The 14,560-nt window shown below is 42.4% G+C and overlaps 2 protein-coding genes across 2 annotated transcripts in view; one reads left to right on the top strand and one right to left on the bottom strand.

Annotated features, from left to right (window-relative positions):
* The window catches only part of NEK4 (NIMA related kinase 4), a 37,335-nt gene extending 29,931 nt beyond the window's left edge, over window positions 1-7,404 (bottom strand). The window contains exons 1-3 of the mRNA XM_050957763.1: window positions 7,230-7,404; window positions 2,007-2,273; window positions 458-655 (exon numbers count right to left, since the gene is read on the bottom strand). Coding sequence (XP_050813720.1) covers window positions 458-655; window positions 2,007-2,273; window positions 7,230-7,322 — 558 coding nt within the window. The 5' untranslated portion in view covers window positions 7,323-7,404. The remainder of the gene's footprint in view (window positions 1-457; window positions 656-2,006; window positions 2,274-7,229) is intronic.
* Window positions 7,405-7,544: 140 nt separating this feature from the next.
* LOC127053290 (inter-alpha-trypsin inhibitor heavy chain H3-like) overlaps window positions 7,545-14,560 on the top strand; it is a 42,192-nt gene continuing 35,176 nt past the window's right edge. Inside the window, exon 1 of the mRNA XM_050957752.1 lies at window positions 7,545-8,710. Within this exon, the coding sequence (XP_050813709.1) occupies window positions 8,681-8,710 (30 nt within the window). The 5' untranslated portion in view covers window positions 7,545-8,680. The remainder of the gene's footprint in view (window positions 8,711-14,560) is intronic.

Genomic DNA, 14,560 nt, shown 5'->3' with positions numbered 1-14,560 from the left:
TGGCAATTTTAAAGATAAAGCCTTTCCCAATTATCTTAGGCTTCATATGCCAGTGTCCTAACATACATTTAAACAAAGGGGTTTTTTTGTACTGGAATTGTAACTTACACTGATAAAGTCAATTGACAAAACCTGGTCCTAACAAATTAACACAAGTTGACAATTCACATACACTAAAGAAAACTAAATTCCTTTAAGATAGCTTTCTGTGATTAATTTTTTTCCCTGTGGGTAATAGTAAAAAAGGCAGCAAAAGTTAATCAGCAGTCCCCAAAAAGTGCTTTTTACAGAGGCATTACTTTCATAACACACAAGATTGTAGCGCTCTATGGTTAATAGGTGAGTCAACAAAATAACTCGCATTATCTTCTAGATAATTTATAAACTTCTCAGAGCTTAAGGCTCCCTTAAGTCAACTAACACAATTAGGGCCAATATTTGCATCAATATACTTTACCTTGTAGTTGTAAGGTTTGTTGGAGAACAGTTCAGGACTCATATAATAAGGTGTGCCAATGAGAGTACTGGCCATATCATACTGATTTTCTAACACTCTGGCTATTCCCAGATCTCCCACTTTGATTATATTTGTCCTGGTCAGGAAAACATTTTGAGTTTTGAGATCTCTGTGTAGAATGTGTTTTTCATGTAAATACTGAAAAATAAAGTGTTTCAAGCAAGTTAAACAGTTAATTCCTTCTTTTCCTCTGACCAGAGTCATAAAGGAAAAAGTACAAATGCAACAAAATTACACGTCACTATGCAAGAGATGAATTACAGTTAACAACATCACACTAATATGTTCATGTTAACATATGTATATATACAAGTTCGTTATTTCTTTAGTTTAATGTGCCTATACAGAAGCAAAACGTGCAAAATTAAGGCTGAAGCTCAGTCCTTAACTCACTCTCCACTATGTCTTATTGCAATTGATTTCAGACTCAATCCTGCAGTCCTAGTATGGAATTTTGTCTGAATTAAGGACTGTATGAAGTCAGTGGAATTTTGCCTGAGTAAGAACTGCAGGATTAGGCCTATGATCATCAAGATCAGATGCTATTGTGGACATCTGCATTCCTAGCCACAACAAACAAACGTAGGAATGGCCATACTGGGTCCATCTAGCCCAATATCCAGTCTTCCAATGGTAACCAACGCCAGATGCTTCAAAAGGGAATGACAAGAAGAGGGTAACCGTCAAGTGTTGCACCTCCCGTCACCCAGCCCCTGCATCTGGCAATCAGAGCCTTAGAGATATCCAGAGCATGGGACTGCATTCCTGACCATCTTGGCTAATAGCCATTGGTGAACCTATCCTCCACGAACTTATCTAACTCTTTTTTGAATCCAGTTATAGTTTTTGCTTTCACAACATCCCGATGACAAGTTGCACTGGCAAGTTAAAAATAGAATTTTCAGTCCAACATCCTAACTTCCTTTTGTCTTTTAAAAAAAAAACTTTATTACTGTAATGAATTTTTTGTGATTTGATTCCCTTTACATTTTTAAAATTTAACAGACTGAAGCAGCTTCAAGTAGAACTTCTGAGTTAATGGTCTGGAAAATTTCACTTAATACGTAAATTAAGTACTGGAGCAAAATAATAAGGTTTTTTGTGCAAACACTTTTTGGTTAAAATTAGTTTTTAAGATGTTATTGATAAGTTTCAGCACAGAGAAAATTTGTATAATTGAGCTGCAAACCCCTGGAAACAGAAGGTTATGAATAACAGAAACAGCCCCTTAACTAGAACAAAACTTGCTTATATTACAATTCACTGCCAGCCATCATGTCACATTGTCTACAATACTGAAATGATGGAGGTGAAGTATACAACAGCAACTCGTTTTCTACATGGCTACCTTAGGTTGACACTGATAATCTGTAAGGAAAGTTAACACATCAAAACTAAAATTAAGGGGTTTTTTTTTAAATGGAAAGCAAGCAAAAACAGACCTATTTCTTTTAAAACTAAGAAGTTATATGTTACAGTATATTAATACCTGCAATGCCATGGCAATCTGGACAAACCATTCCACCACCTGATTCTCTGGCAAAGGTTTGCCTTTCTGCTCTTTAAGTTTATGATACAGGTCCCCTCCTTCACAGAAGCCCATGACAATATACAACAGGCCATCTTCCCCCTCCCAGGACTCCCTATAGGTGACTATGTTGGGATGTTTCAGCTGAGACAGCAACTGGGCTTCTTGTTCTGCTGCTTTCCTCTCTCGGCTGGATGCATGTTTAAGGTTTAGCTTTTTGATGACATACTGCAGAGGAAAAAAAAAAGATTTATAATGAAAACATCCAAGCTATTAAAAAAACATACTGGCAAATTCTAAAAATCTATAAAACAATGTTTTAAAATACATAGTTACATTTAACAGTGTCCATTATGTTGTAAGAATGGAACAAATATGTCTTCCCCTCACAAATGCGCAAACCTGAAATTTAAAACTTTACATATATTATAATTTTAAATCTAAATGCCACCATTTGTATTCTCTTCAGGTAGGCATTTAACTGGTATTATCCTTGCAATTTGCCTTCTTGACCATCCCTAATGTCTATCCTAGTGCTCATCTGCAATAGTTATTAAGCCATCTGCAAATTAGAGGGGTAGTTGTCACAGAGTATGGGGGAGACAAGGCCCTGCATCCCCGACTTCCTGCGATTCACCATGACTCTCAGCCAGCCAGTAAAACAGAAAGTTTATTTAGGCAACAGGAACACAGTTCAAGACAAGTCTTGCAGGTACAGACCACAGGACCCTCTCCCTCAGGTCCATCTTGGGGGGCCAGGGAAGGCCAGGAGGTCTGTCTGGCCTTCTCTTCATTTTCCCAGCCAAATCCAAACAAACTCTTCAGCCCCTCCTCTCCCTTTGTCTCTTTCCCAGGCCAGGAGGTCACCTTATCTCTTTGTTCTTCAACACCTTTAGTTGGCAACTTTGCAGGGGAGGGGCTCAGGCCATTAGTTGCCAGAAGACAGAGTGTCGGCCATTCTCTGGGCAGACAAGATAAACACTGGCCCTCTATGGTTCTGCAACAATCACACACCCCATGACACTCGAGAAACGCATAGGGGAAACTGAGGCACCCACACAGTATTCAGAGAAAACATTAAGAACATTCCCACTTTGTCACAGTAGTAAATAAGGTATTGAAAATTTTGAAGGAGTGTAAAAACTGATCAGATCTTCACTGTGTCTTGTATTATAGGAAAGAGCAAAAGGGAAGAAATTAAAAGTAGGTGCAATTAAAACAAATAAAAAGGTAATAATAGTTCTTTTCACATAGAGTGGTGGCCTTTGCACAACACTATATGCTAAGTTGTCCAAGAGATCAAAAGTCCGAATCAGCCTGTTACATAAAATCACATAAAATTGCCTTTAAATTTTGCTTACTTTCATAAGCAAACTATGGTACAAACTGCACTGTTTACATTAAAAAGAACTGTGATAAGGGCTCAAGGTTCCTGATAAAGTCAATGATTGGCATGACAATGAACCGAAAGATTCTACAAGTGAAGGGAAATGTTTGTAGCAGAAGTAACCGCAATGTATTCTGATTAGTTAATTTTTAATAGGATGAAGATGCTACCCCTTCTTGGACATTATTTATCCAGGAGTCACTAAAGAGGAGCAGTGGGGTGTATGGACTGGAAGAAGCAAGCTTTACACACATTGCTACCATCTCCATAGTCTCCAGGTACCAACCATGAGACCATTGGGATGTCTTTCCGGATCAGGACAGCAAAGACCAAAGAAAGGGAACCAGATGACACCACTACCTCCAGCAGCTTCAGCTAAATCCTGAACCTAACATGGGACATGAACTTTAAATTCCTCCCTCATGTTGTTTTCCTTCCCCACTTTATTTCTTCTGTTTTTTTCTAAGCCTGCTAAGACACCATTCACAATGATGGTGTGACTCTGACAAGAGGGGCACGCTAAAACAATGCCTTAGGGTATGTCTACACTACGGGATTATTCCGATTTTACATAAACCAGTTTTGTAAAACAGCTTGTATAAAGCTGAGTGCACGCGGCCACACTAAGCACATTAATTCGGTGGTGTGCGTCCATGGTCCAAGGCTAGCGTCGATTTCTGGAGCGTTGCACTGTGGGTAGCTATCCCGTAGCTATCCCATAGTTCCCACAGTCTCCCCCGCCCATTGGAATTCTGGGTTGAGACCCCAATGCATGATGGTGCAAAACTAGTGTCGCAGGTGATTCTGGGTAAATGTTGTCACTCATTCCTTCCTCCGTGAAAGCAATGGCAATCATTTTGCGCCCTTTTTCCCTGGATTGCCCTGGCAGACGCCATAGCACGGCAACCATGAAGCCCGTTCAGCCTTTTTTTACTCTCACCGTATGTCTACTAGATGTTGCTAACAGATGCGGTACTGCAGCGCTACACAGCGGCATTCATTTGCCTTTGCAAGATAGCAGAGATGGTTATTAGTCATTCTGTACTGTCCGCTGTGCCATTGTAAATTGGCGATGAGATGACGGTTATCAGTAATTCTGTACCGTCTGCTGCTGTCATGGGTGCCCTTGGCTGAGGTCGGCCGGGGGCACAAAGACAAAAATGGGAATGACTTCCCGAGTCAATCCCTCCTTTATGGTATCTAAAAATAGAGTCAGTCCTGCCTAGAATATGGGGCAAGTGTACTAGAGAACCAGTGTACCAGAGAACTAGAGAGCATAGCCACTCCATGTCAGATCTCGCAGAAATGATAAGCTACATGCCATTCTAGGGGGTGCCCCTGCAACAACCCCATCCGTTGCTTCCCAGCTCCCCCAACCCTCCTGGTCTACCATTGCAGTGTCCCCCCATTTGTGTGATGAAGTAATAAAGAATGCAGGAATAAGAAACACTGACTTGTTAGTGAGATAAAATGAGGGGGAGGCAGCCTCCAGCTGCTATGATAGTCCAGGCAGGACATTAAACGGTGGAGGGGAGAGGAGCCCAGCATCCCGCTGCTATGATAGTCCAGGCAGTACAGGATCTTTTCTTAATACATGAAAGAGAGGGGGCTGATGGAGCTCAGCCCCCAGTTGCTATGATGAAGATGGTTACCAGCCACTCTGTACCATCTACTGGGAATGACCGGGAGTCATTCCTATTTTCACCCAGGCGCCCCCGGCCAACCTCACCTGAGGCTAGCCAGGAACACTCACGGGCTGATGACAAGGATGGTTACCAGCCCTCCTGCACTGTACCGTCTGCCACCGGGGAAGGGAGGAGAAAGGATGCTGCTGTTCATTGCCCCAGCACCGTGTCTACCAGCAGCATGCAGTAGACATACGGTGACACTGAAAAAAAGTCAACAAACGATTTTTTTCCCTTTTTCTTTCACAGGGGAGGGGGAGTAAATTGACGAGCTATACCCTGAACCACCCCGGACAATGTGTTTGACCCTACAGGCATTGGGAGCTCAGCCGAGAATGCAAATACTTTTCGGAGACTGCTGGGGACTATGGGATAGCTGGAATCCTCAGTCCCCTCTCCCTTTCCCCATGAGCGTCCATTTGATTCTTTGGCTTTCCATTATGCTTGTCACGCAGCATTGTGCTGTGGACTCTATCATAGCCTGGAGATTTTTTTCAAATGCTTTGGCATTTTGTCTTCTGGAACGGAGCTCTGATAAAACAGATTTGTCTCCCCATACAGCGGTCAGATCCAGTATCTCCCATACAGTCCATGCAGGAGCTCTTTTTGGATTTGGGACTGCATTGCTACCCGTGCTGATCAGAGCTCCACGCTGGGCAAACAGGAAATGAAATTTAAAAGTTCACAGGGCTTTTCCTGTCTACCTGTCCAGTGCATCCAAGTTCAGATTGCTGTCCAGAGCGGTCAAAATGGTGCACTGTGGGATACCGCCCGGAGGCCAATACTGTCGATTTGTGGCCACACTAACCCTAATGCAATATAGTAATACCGATTTCAGCGCTACTCCTCTCATCGGGGAGGAGTACAGAAACCGGTTTAAAGAGCCTTTTATATCGATATAAAGGACCTCATTGTGTGGACGGGTGCAGCGTTAAATCGGTTTAATGCTGCTAAAATCAGTTTAAACGCGTACTGTAGACCAGGCCTTAAAAGCAATGACTTAAACTTTGCCAGTGTTGAATGTGCCAGGTCTTGTAGTGGCTGACATAATCACGTACTGTGCCTATGTTTCTCTAGCAATGAGGCTGCAAGTGAAAGTCAGCACCAGAGGCAGAAACTGCATTTTTTATCTTTGTTATTCTTCTCGCCCTTGAGTGTTTGTCCTAAAGGATCAGATTAAAATATCTCAAAACCTTCTATTTTAACCCCAATAGGGCAGTTATTATCATATTTAATACCATCCAAAAGACTACCAAAACAGGGTTTTTTCCCCCAATAAAAGCCTATATACAGCTAAAAGAAAAGGAAATTGTTAAAATGAAAACCCAATTCTTTAAATTTTGAATTTTTAACTTGTCTTTTCTATTTAATAAAACTTTTAAAGTGTTATCATGATGGCATTAAATCAACAATTATTTAAAATGAGAAACAGTTACCCCGGACCACGCTTAACATTTTAACATAGTGAACAAAGGTTTTATCAACATTTTCTCCTTTGTTTGCACTGAGATAACCCTTTATCAAAAAAATTGTAGCCAATTTGTATAATCCAGGAGATCAGCACTGAACACCACGGCCCGACAATTTTGTGACTGATAACCTTTTTGTAACAGGTTCTAAGATAAGGATAATAAAATCTCCATGCTTCAGAGCATAAACTCTGGCAAGAGCCAGGAAGGAATGCCCCCTTGCAATGCATAGCAGGTTAAATGGAATCACAGAATGAGAAATTGGTCCACACTGGAGACAGAGCTGGCGCGAGAAGAAAGGAGGGTCTTGGGATGAAGGAACCGGACAAGAACACAAACCAACCACTCCCCTTAGCACACAGGGGGATGGGAAGGGGAAAACCAGACTCCTCTGCATCCTGGCACTCCTCCTCCCCCCACCATTCTCTAAAGGCCCGGAGCAGGCGGGCTGGGAGGGGTTAAAATTGGGACATCGCTTCCTCAGATCGCCCCACAGGACAAGGAGAGAGAGAGAGAGACTCCGCTGCCGCAGCTCCCTCACTCCTCTTACCAGGCTCCGGGACTAAGACGGGGGTGGACCCGCCGCAGGCCCCGGGTCTGAAGGGGGAGGTCGGAGCCCTCCCGCGACCAGCTCCCCGGTTACCTGTCTGTTGTCCTGCCGGTGCCGCACCAGGCTCACTTCCCCGTAGCTGCCCTTGCCCACGGCCCGCAGGAAGAAGTAGGCGGCCAGGGGCATCCTCCCAACCTCCGGCGGCCCCTCAGCGCTCGGGGGCCGGAGCCGCTAGGGCTCAGCTGCCCGGGCGCCTTGCGAACGTTACTGCTGCTGCCATAGAGATCCACAGGAAGCACCGCACGTAAATACAAGCCCGCCTTCCTCTCTATGGTACAGCTCTCGTGTCACTGTTATGGCCATCTTGGATGAGGGCAACCTCCCTCATTTACCTAAGCAGCCATTACAGATGTGGGCGTCCTTCCCGGCGGCCATTTTGGAATTTGAAAATTAATGTCCCCAGTATTGGTGCTCTCCTCTAGTCTCGCTAGAGACGGCGTGCTGATGTAGCCCACACCACAAGTCTCCTGCCCATAGACGGGGCTGCTCTGATTGTCTTCTGGCTTGGAGCCAAAATTCTTCACCCGAGTGGCACAAATGAAGAGGCGAGCAGCATGTGCCTCCGTACACACCCTCTCAGGGCAGCTGAGTTACCCAGAGACATGCACCACTCCACCGCAAGCCAAGCAGCACGCAGCCCACCTAGAAGACTGGTCTCAGCATGCAGCACTCCACCTCGGGCCTACCCTGATGCAGTCCATCTAGGAGACAGGTCCAGCCATGCAATGCTCTGCCTCAAGCACACAGCAGTGCAGTCCACCTAGGGGACAGGTTCCAACACGCAGTGGTCCACTTCAGGCTCACAGTAGTGCAGTCCATGTAGGGGAGAGGTCCCACCTCCAGCACTCCGTTTCAGTCTCAGCAGGTGCAGCCTAGGGTGGAGATGTGTGTCAGGTACCAGCTAGGTCTGCCTAAGGTGGGAAATTGAAAACATATTTTCCACCATAGCTGCTCCCCTCTTTCAAGGCCAAAGTTCTTTCGTCATAAGACAAAAAACAACCCTCCAGAACCAAAACCTTGTTTCTGTTCAGTGCCCCTTTCACAGCTGCAGCACTGAAAGGCTTGAGGCTTTGGATAGATATTTAAAGTTGAGATTTTTTTCCTCTTACAAAATACCTAAGCTAAACACGATGTTATAGTTGAAAATTTACATCCTTATCATGGAAATGGTTAAGCATAAACCTGACTATTCACACACACAGGTACGTGCTGAAGTATTTTTAGGATTAGGATCTAAAATATTAAAAAGTCAGTAGATTCTTAGTTACATTAGCTTTATCTCAGGATCCATAGATCTCTGACCACTCATCACTTATGCTGGAGAATGCTCCTTATTCCCCTTCTTGACACATTTATTTGCCTGATTTACATCAAATTATATTTAACTAAATAATTCATGATCTACCAATCTGCCACTTCTGGCATTGGATAAGGCTATAGGTGTCTCCAGCTCATGAGAGAGTAAACAGCAGAAGGGCAGGAGAATGGAAGACAGTTTTCTAAGCCATGGAGGGGTATGTAGTTACTTTTTTTATTAAAGCTAATGTTTGTATATATAATACAAACAGGTTAAGGAATGAGTGTCTGTACATCTGAGTATAGTTACTGCATTGGGGTTTGGCCATGTATGTGGAAAGTGGGCAGGAATATGTGGAAGATGGGCTGGATGCATGTGTGCAAATGTAAGACTAATTATAGAACCATAATGGAGATTTGATTTTGTGAGTCATGTATAATGCAAAATGTTAATTTGGAAGAGAGAATATATTTTCACTCTTAACTGTAATTAAAATGTTTTTTTGGCAGAGAGATTTTGCAGATCATTTTCTACAAACTTTGTTACAACTTCAAAAGTTCACTATTTGCTTTTTCCCCATTTGCCTAATGTTTAACCCCTGTTTTGACATTTGATTGTTTATTAACAGACTGTAAACAAGGAATTATTTATTAGCACATAACCCTCAAAGTAGAATTGCTCATTTTTCCAAGATGGAAAACCATCTGTTGTTTTACATTTTATTGGCATTGATTCCTGTGCTTGAAACATCAGACTTTTTTATAACACCTTTCAGGAACATCAGGGTAAGTAACTAAAATCCAGCGGGTAGCTGCTGCTTCCATGATTCATGCACCACTGAATGCACTAGGACCTAGGGTGGCCAGGTGTCCCAGTTTTATCGGGACGGTCTTGATATTAGGGGCTTTGTCTTACATAGGACCCTATTCCCCCCCCCCATCCCTGTCCCAGTTTTTCACACTTGCTATCTGGTCACCCAACTAGGACCTTTGCCATGGACTTCTAGGGACACAGGATCAGACCTCAAGCAAACTGGGCAGGCATGCACCTCCTGTGCTTCCAGTTGAATCAGGTGTCCCTGCTGTTCTGCTGGATGTAGTGGTTATGCCAGGCAGATAGGGTCGTTGCATACTTCTGAATGAACCAGGTAGATTAAGATGAGAGAACTTGCTCTGCTGCTGAACTTAACATGAAAATGGACACTTCCCTATCTGCTGAATTTATGAGGTAATTGAGGCAGTTGATCATCTGTAGGGCTGCACAATGCTCCTGAGTCATCTATTGTAGAAACTTCTGTATTTCTGTTTTTAAATGACTATCACTTCCCTTACTCATAATAACCTTCCTCTGTTCTTCTGTCCTTCCATCCCTCACCCAAATATAAAAGTAAATGTTTTCAAGGTTTTGTTTTTACAGAGGTAGAATAATAACTGTAGCACCTGATTATTGCACCTGAAAAATAAAACAAAATATTGGGGCAAAAACCCACAAAGAATATTAGATATCAGAGACACAAAATATCTTTCTGGTGATCATGTCCATTACCTGGGTGCCAGGACAGGATTGTACCCTTCGGTGTATTTTATGACAATATGGCAGACCTTCCACCACATCTCTACAGGTCACTTTTTTATATTTGACTAGATCTCAGTGTAAGAAAATGCTTCATGATATTTAGTCTAAATATTCTTTTTGCTTCATTTTGTGCCAATACGCCTAACAACAACAAACAATTTTTCTTCCTTCTCTGTGTTTCCATGTTTTAGAGACTTGCAGATGGTTATGTAAGTTCCATTTGGTTGCACTGTTGTCTTGGGGTAGGGCAGAGAGTTAGACCACTTCATTTCCATTGGCAGTTGTATATACTTTAGCAAGTCTCTTAACCATTCTGTGCCTTAGTTTCCTTGTCTATAATGTTTATCCACCTTTTCAAAATTCTTTGAGATGTATGACTGAAAATTCTCTTGAAATGACGTATTATTATTAGAGAGACGGTGGGGGAGGTAATATTTTTTTTTATTGGACCAACTTCTGTTGGTGAGAGAGACAAGCTTTCGAGCTAACACAGAGCTCTTCTTCAGGTCTGGGAAACTAACCCAGCTACAACAACACTATATACAAGTTCCATTATTTAGTCATTATGTAACACAATTATAAAGTTGTACCTCTTTCCTGCTCTTTTCATAAATTAGATTCGCCCATGACACTTAATAATTGTTACTGTTCTCTGTATTTCCTCTGATGCTGAAACCTTTCTGAGTTTAAGTTGCCCACAACTCTGTGCTATATTCCTGGTAAGGTATATGCAGAATCCTGTAAAGACAAGAGCTGATTTCCACTGTGGTATGCCACTTTTATGATGACATAATTCCACTGAAATAATGGAAATCCCTGTGTGGCATAGAAGTTCCTTCCCACCCTATTCTTGGCCCCCTGGAGTAGGGGGTATGGCTTGAGGGACGGGATGTGACAGGAGCAGCTCTGTCCTCTGGTAATCACCAAATGCCATTGGGGCCACAGGCAGACAGGTGTGATTCTGGGTCTGCTCTAACTTGCTTTTGGGGGCCAAACCAACCCCAGGATCAGAGTGCCATAAAACTCCCTTTGCACCTCTACTCCCTGCAGCTGTACTAGGAACACAAAGTAAAATTGTCAATGACAAAGCTTCTACTGGATAGACAGCCTTGGAAATTGCAGTCTTCTGCTTATTCACTGCATGGGTAGCAGTAGTACAAGCTTCCTTACACTACCTTATTTATCAACTTAGCTTTGGAGGAACCTCATATAGGTGTATCGGTATTTTCAGTTTTCATAGCCTAGTAATTTCTTGGAGAATATAGTTCTTACAGAAACTTTGATAAAGATATGTGAATGTAACACTTTTGCCAGGTGAAGTCGGCAGCAGTAGGGGCTGGGTTCAATATTTAGGAGTTTCTTTGAACAATATAAAATAGAATTGGATATCTGAGAAAACTAAACACCAACCCAAAAGGCAGTACTTCTCCACTCACAAACATTGAGTCTGTGTTTAACAAAATAAATCTTTTAACAAAAAGAAAAAGGGAACTCAGCATTAATTTTGGAAAACACCTCAATCACAATATGAAAGCATGTAACCCTAAGGAAACACCCATCCCCACAGTATGTTAGGCAGTCTCCTTTGCCTCAGTTTCCCATGTTGTGGTGTCAAAGTTAATGAACAAATGTCCCTTTAATATGCCACTCCCCTTTCTCTCCACTGCATCCCACTCACACTTGGTTATCGCTGGCCAGCAAAGACCCAGAGTTCAGAGCTGAGTTCACCTCTGACCTCTGTAAGGGGCCAGGGGGAGGAGGCATTGAGCAATATCTCTGCTGCTGCCACTTGCCTCTGCAACTGGCTTGCTGCTGCTGCTGTTTTCTCTGCCACCACTTGCCAGTGTAATTTGCTGTTCATCACTGCTGCTGCTGTACTATTTCTACTACCATCATTTAGCCCAGCTCTTAGTGATTTCACTGGATAGTGGGAAACCACTCTGCTGCCATCTTAGTTATTTTTCACTGCAACACTGTCCCCACACTAGTTCTAAGGCTTAGCCCCTAGACCTGCTCATCAGTGATTTCAGGTCTTGTAATCATGAACAGAAACAAGGACTCTCAACTGAATCCAGTCAGCTCTGTCTTTAAACACTAGAGAGGGAAGGATTTTAGGCATAGTCCATGTCCTCAGGAACACATGTTCTTCCACCATCTCATTTTCACGGGGATTTAACATCCCTACCTTCTGCTTAGCAAGTGGAGTTCGGTTTAGGGGATCAGAGCAGGCTAGGTACCGTTCTATTGCCCTTTACTCATACAATAAAGGTAACATGTTGTTACCCCTGCATTCAAAACTAACATGAGCTGTAACCCCAAACCTGCCAAAACTGAACTCTTCTGCAAAGCAGTTCTGTCTGGTGAACACCTAGGCAGAATAGGTCTGTCTGTGCAAATATAATCTGTGCCTGAAGTCTTTTTCCCATGGGAAAAGCACATTGAGACCCTGCTTATCCCTCTCTTTTATGAATCCACAATCAAAATTACTTAACTGATTACTCTATAGAACTGAAGGTTGTAAGTGACTCTAGGCAGGAAAACAAACATTTCATGGTGAAAATAATAATTAGCTTTGTGAGAAGTGGCACAAGCAAAAAATAAAAATAAATTCTTTGCCAGTGGAGTGGATTTTTTCACATGGCTCTAAGTATAAGTCTAGTAGACAGGTCACCCAATTGGCTGTAATATAACTAAAGAACAGATTTAAAAAATGTCTTGAAGCTGTTTTTTTCACTATATGGAATTTCAAAGTCACTTGACATTTCAGAGTAATTCTAACTTTTCACTCCCTGGAGTCTGTACCTCAGTGCATGACTTATAAAGTTGCAATCATTATTTGCAATGAGTGGGTGTATGTAATTTCTGGTTTATGTTCAGAGGGCTATAGCCAGGACCTTCCACTTGGATGAAGCACTGAGGAAAGTTACAAGAGCAGTGGGGGAAAATTTTGATGTCAATTGTATTAGAAGTAGTAGTAATAAAAGTTACTTATGTAATGCCTAACAGTTGCACAGGGTGAGACACAGTCTCGTCTCCTTATTCTAAGACAGCTAAAACACGGGACAACAGTCCAGGGAAAGGAGAGATGAGATTATAGGCAAGAAGGTAGGGAGAAATTGCTGAAGGAGGAATTTGATGAAGAAAAGGTGCGCTTAATAGAAAATGGATATTGTCTGTCTCAGGCATAGTGGGCAGCACAGTCAAGGCATGAAGCTAATCCCATGAAAGAGACAAAGGCAGCAGTAAGACAAGGTGCTTTTTTTGAGATTTGGGACCTAATACAACTTTCATTCCTTCCATTGATTCGAAGTTAATTGAAAGACTTCAATGAGAGTTGAATAGACCTGTAGGAAGCAAATTGAAGAGCAAGTGGAAATGGCCTGTGTTATGCAAGATTATTATAATGAAACCAGATTATCATAAAGATTCCAATTTGAAAAACTACAAAATGAAAACAGTTGTGAGTGGATCAAGATTAAATAGAGAGTGAAGACAAGGAGTTTGAATATGACATAGTCAAAAGCAGTGAGGCAATGAAGGTATTGAAGGAGAGATGTGTGAGACATGTTCAATGAGGAGAAAGGAGAAATATTGCTTTAACAGCAATATTTTTAGTGTAGAGAGGAGAGAAGACGGGAGAACTGGAAAAGAGGAGGTTACATTTATCAAGGTGAAATATGACTGAGTTATAGCAGTAAGGACACTAATAAAAGGGTGTATTTTGCTGATATAATGAGGTGACAGGACTTTGAGAGAGTAAGTATGGGCGAGATGGGTGAAGAAGAATCAAAGATGACACTGAGGCCATGAGACAGGAAGGAGAGTTCAGTTTTCACTAGGATAGAGAGACAAAGAAGGAGGATGAGTAGGAAGGAAATTTAATTTTGGAAAGATCGAGTTTGAAATGGCAGTTGGGCATTCATAAGTAGACATCTGAGTCACACCTGGAGAGGTGAGACTGGACAGAGGTATATATAGGAATTGCTTGCATGGAGGTGGCAGTTGAGAACATAAGAGTAGTTGGGGTGCCAGAGAGACAGAGTAGGCAGAAATAAGATTCTAGCCAGAAAGAAAGCATTGTCCAGTGATTAGGGCACTATCCTAGGAATTGGGAGACCTGTCTTCAAGTCTCTGTTTTCCATGGACTTCTTTCCTTTGTAACCTTGGGCAAATTACTTAGGTCCAGCTCTCAAATGTATTTGGGCATCTAGTTCCCCACTGATAGGTGACTAAATACCTTTGAGAATCTAGGTGTCTGACTCTCAGTTCTCCATTGGAAAAATGGGGGTAATAGCATTGCCCTACCTCACAGGGGTATGTGTGTGAGGATAAATCAATTAAAGACCATGAGGTGGTACTGTGGTAATGTGGGGCATATCCATACCTTCAGTAGTAATATGTCAGTTAGCATCTCAGTATTTTTGCTTCCAGGTAGAATGTATAAATATGACAAGCCAGTTTTCCAAAAACAGAATGTCACCAATGAGACTTT

The sequence above is a fragment of the Gopherus flavomarginatus genome, chromosome 6 (genome assembly GCF_025201925.1).
Source record: "Gopherus flavomarginatus isolate rGopFla2 chromosome 6, rGopFla2.mat.asm, whole genome shotgun sequence".
In the NCBI taxonomy this organism is placed as follows: Eukaryota; Metazoa; Chordata; order Testudines; family Testudinidae; genus Gopherus; species Gopherus flavomarginatus.
The sequence above is the reverse complement of the archived record's forward strand: the minus strand, read 5'-3'. Positions and strand labels throughout refer to the sequence as shown.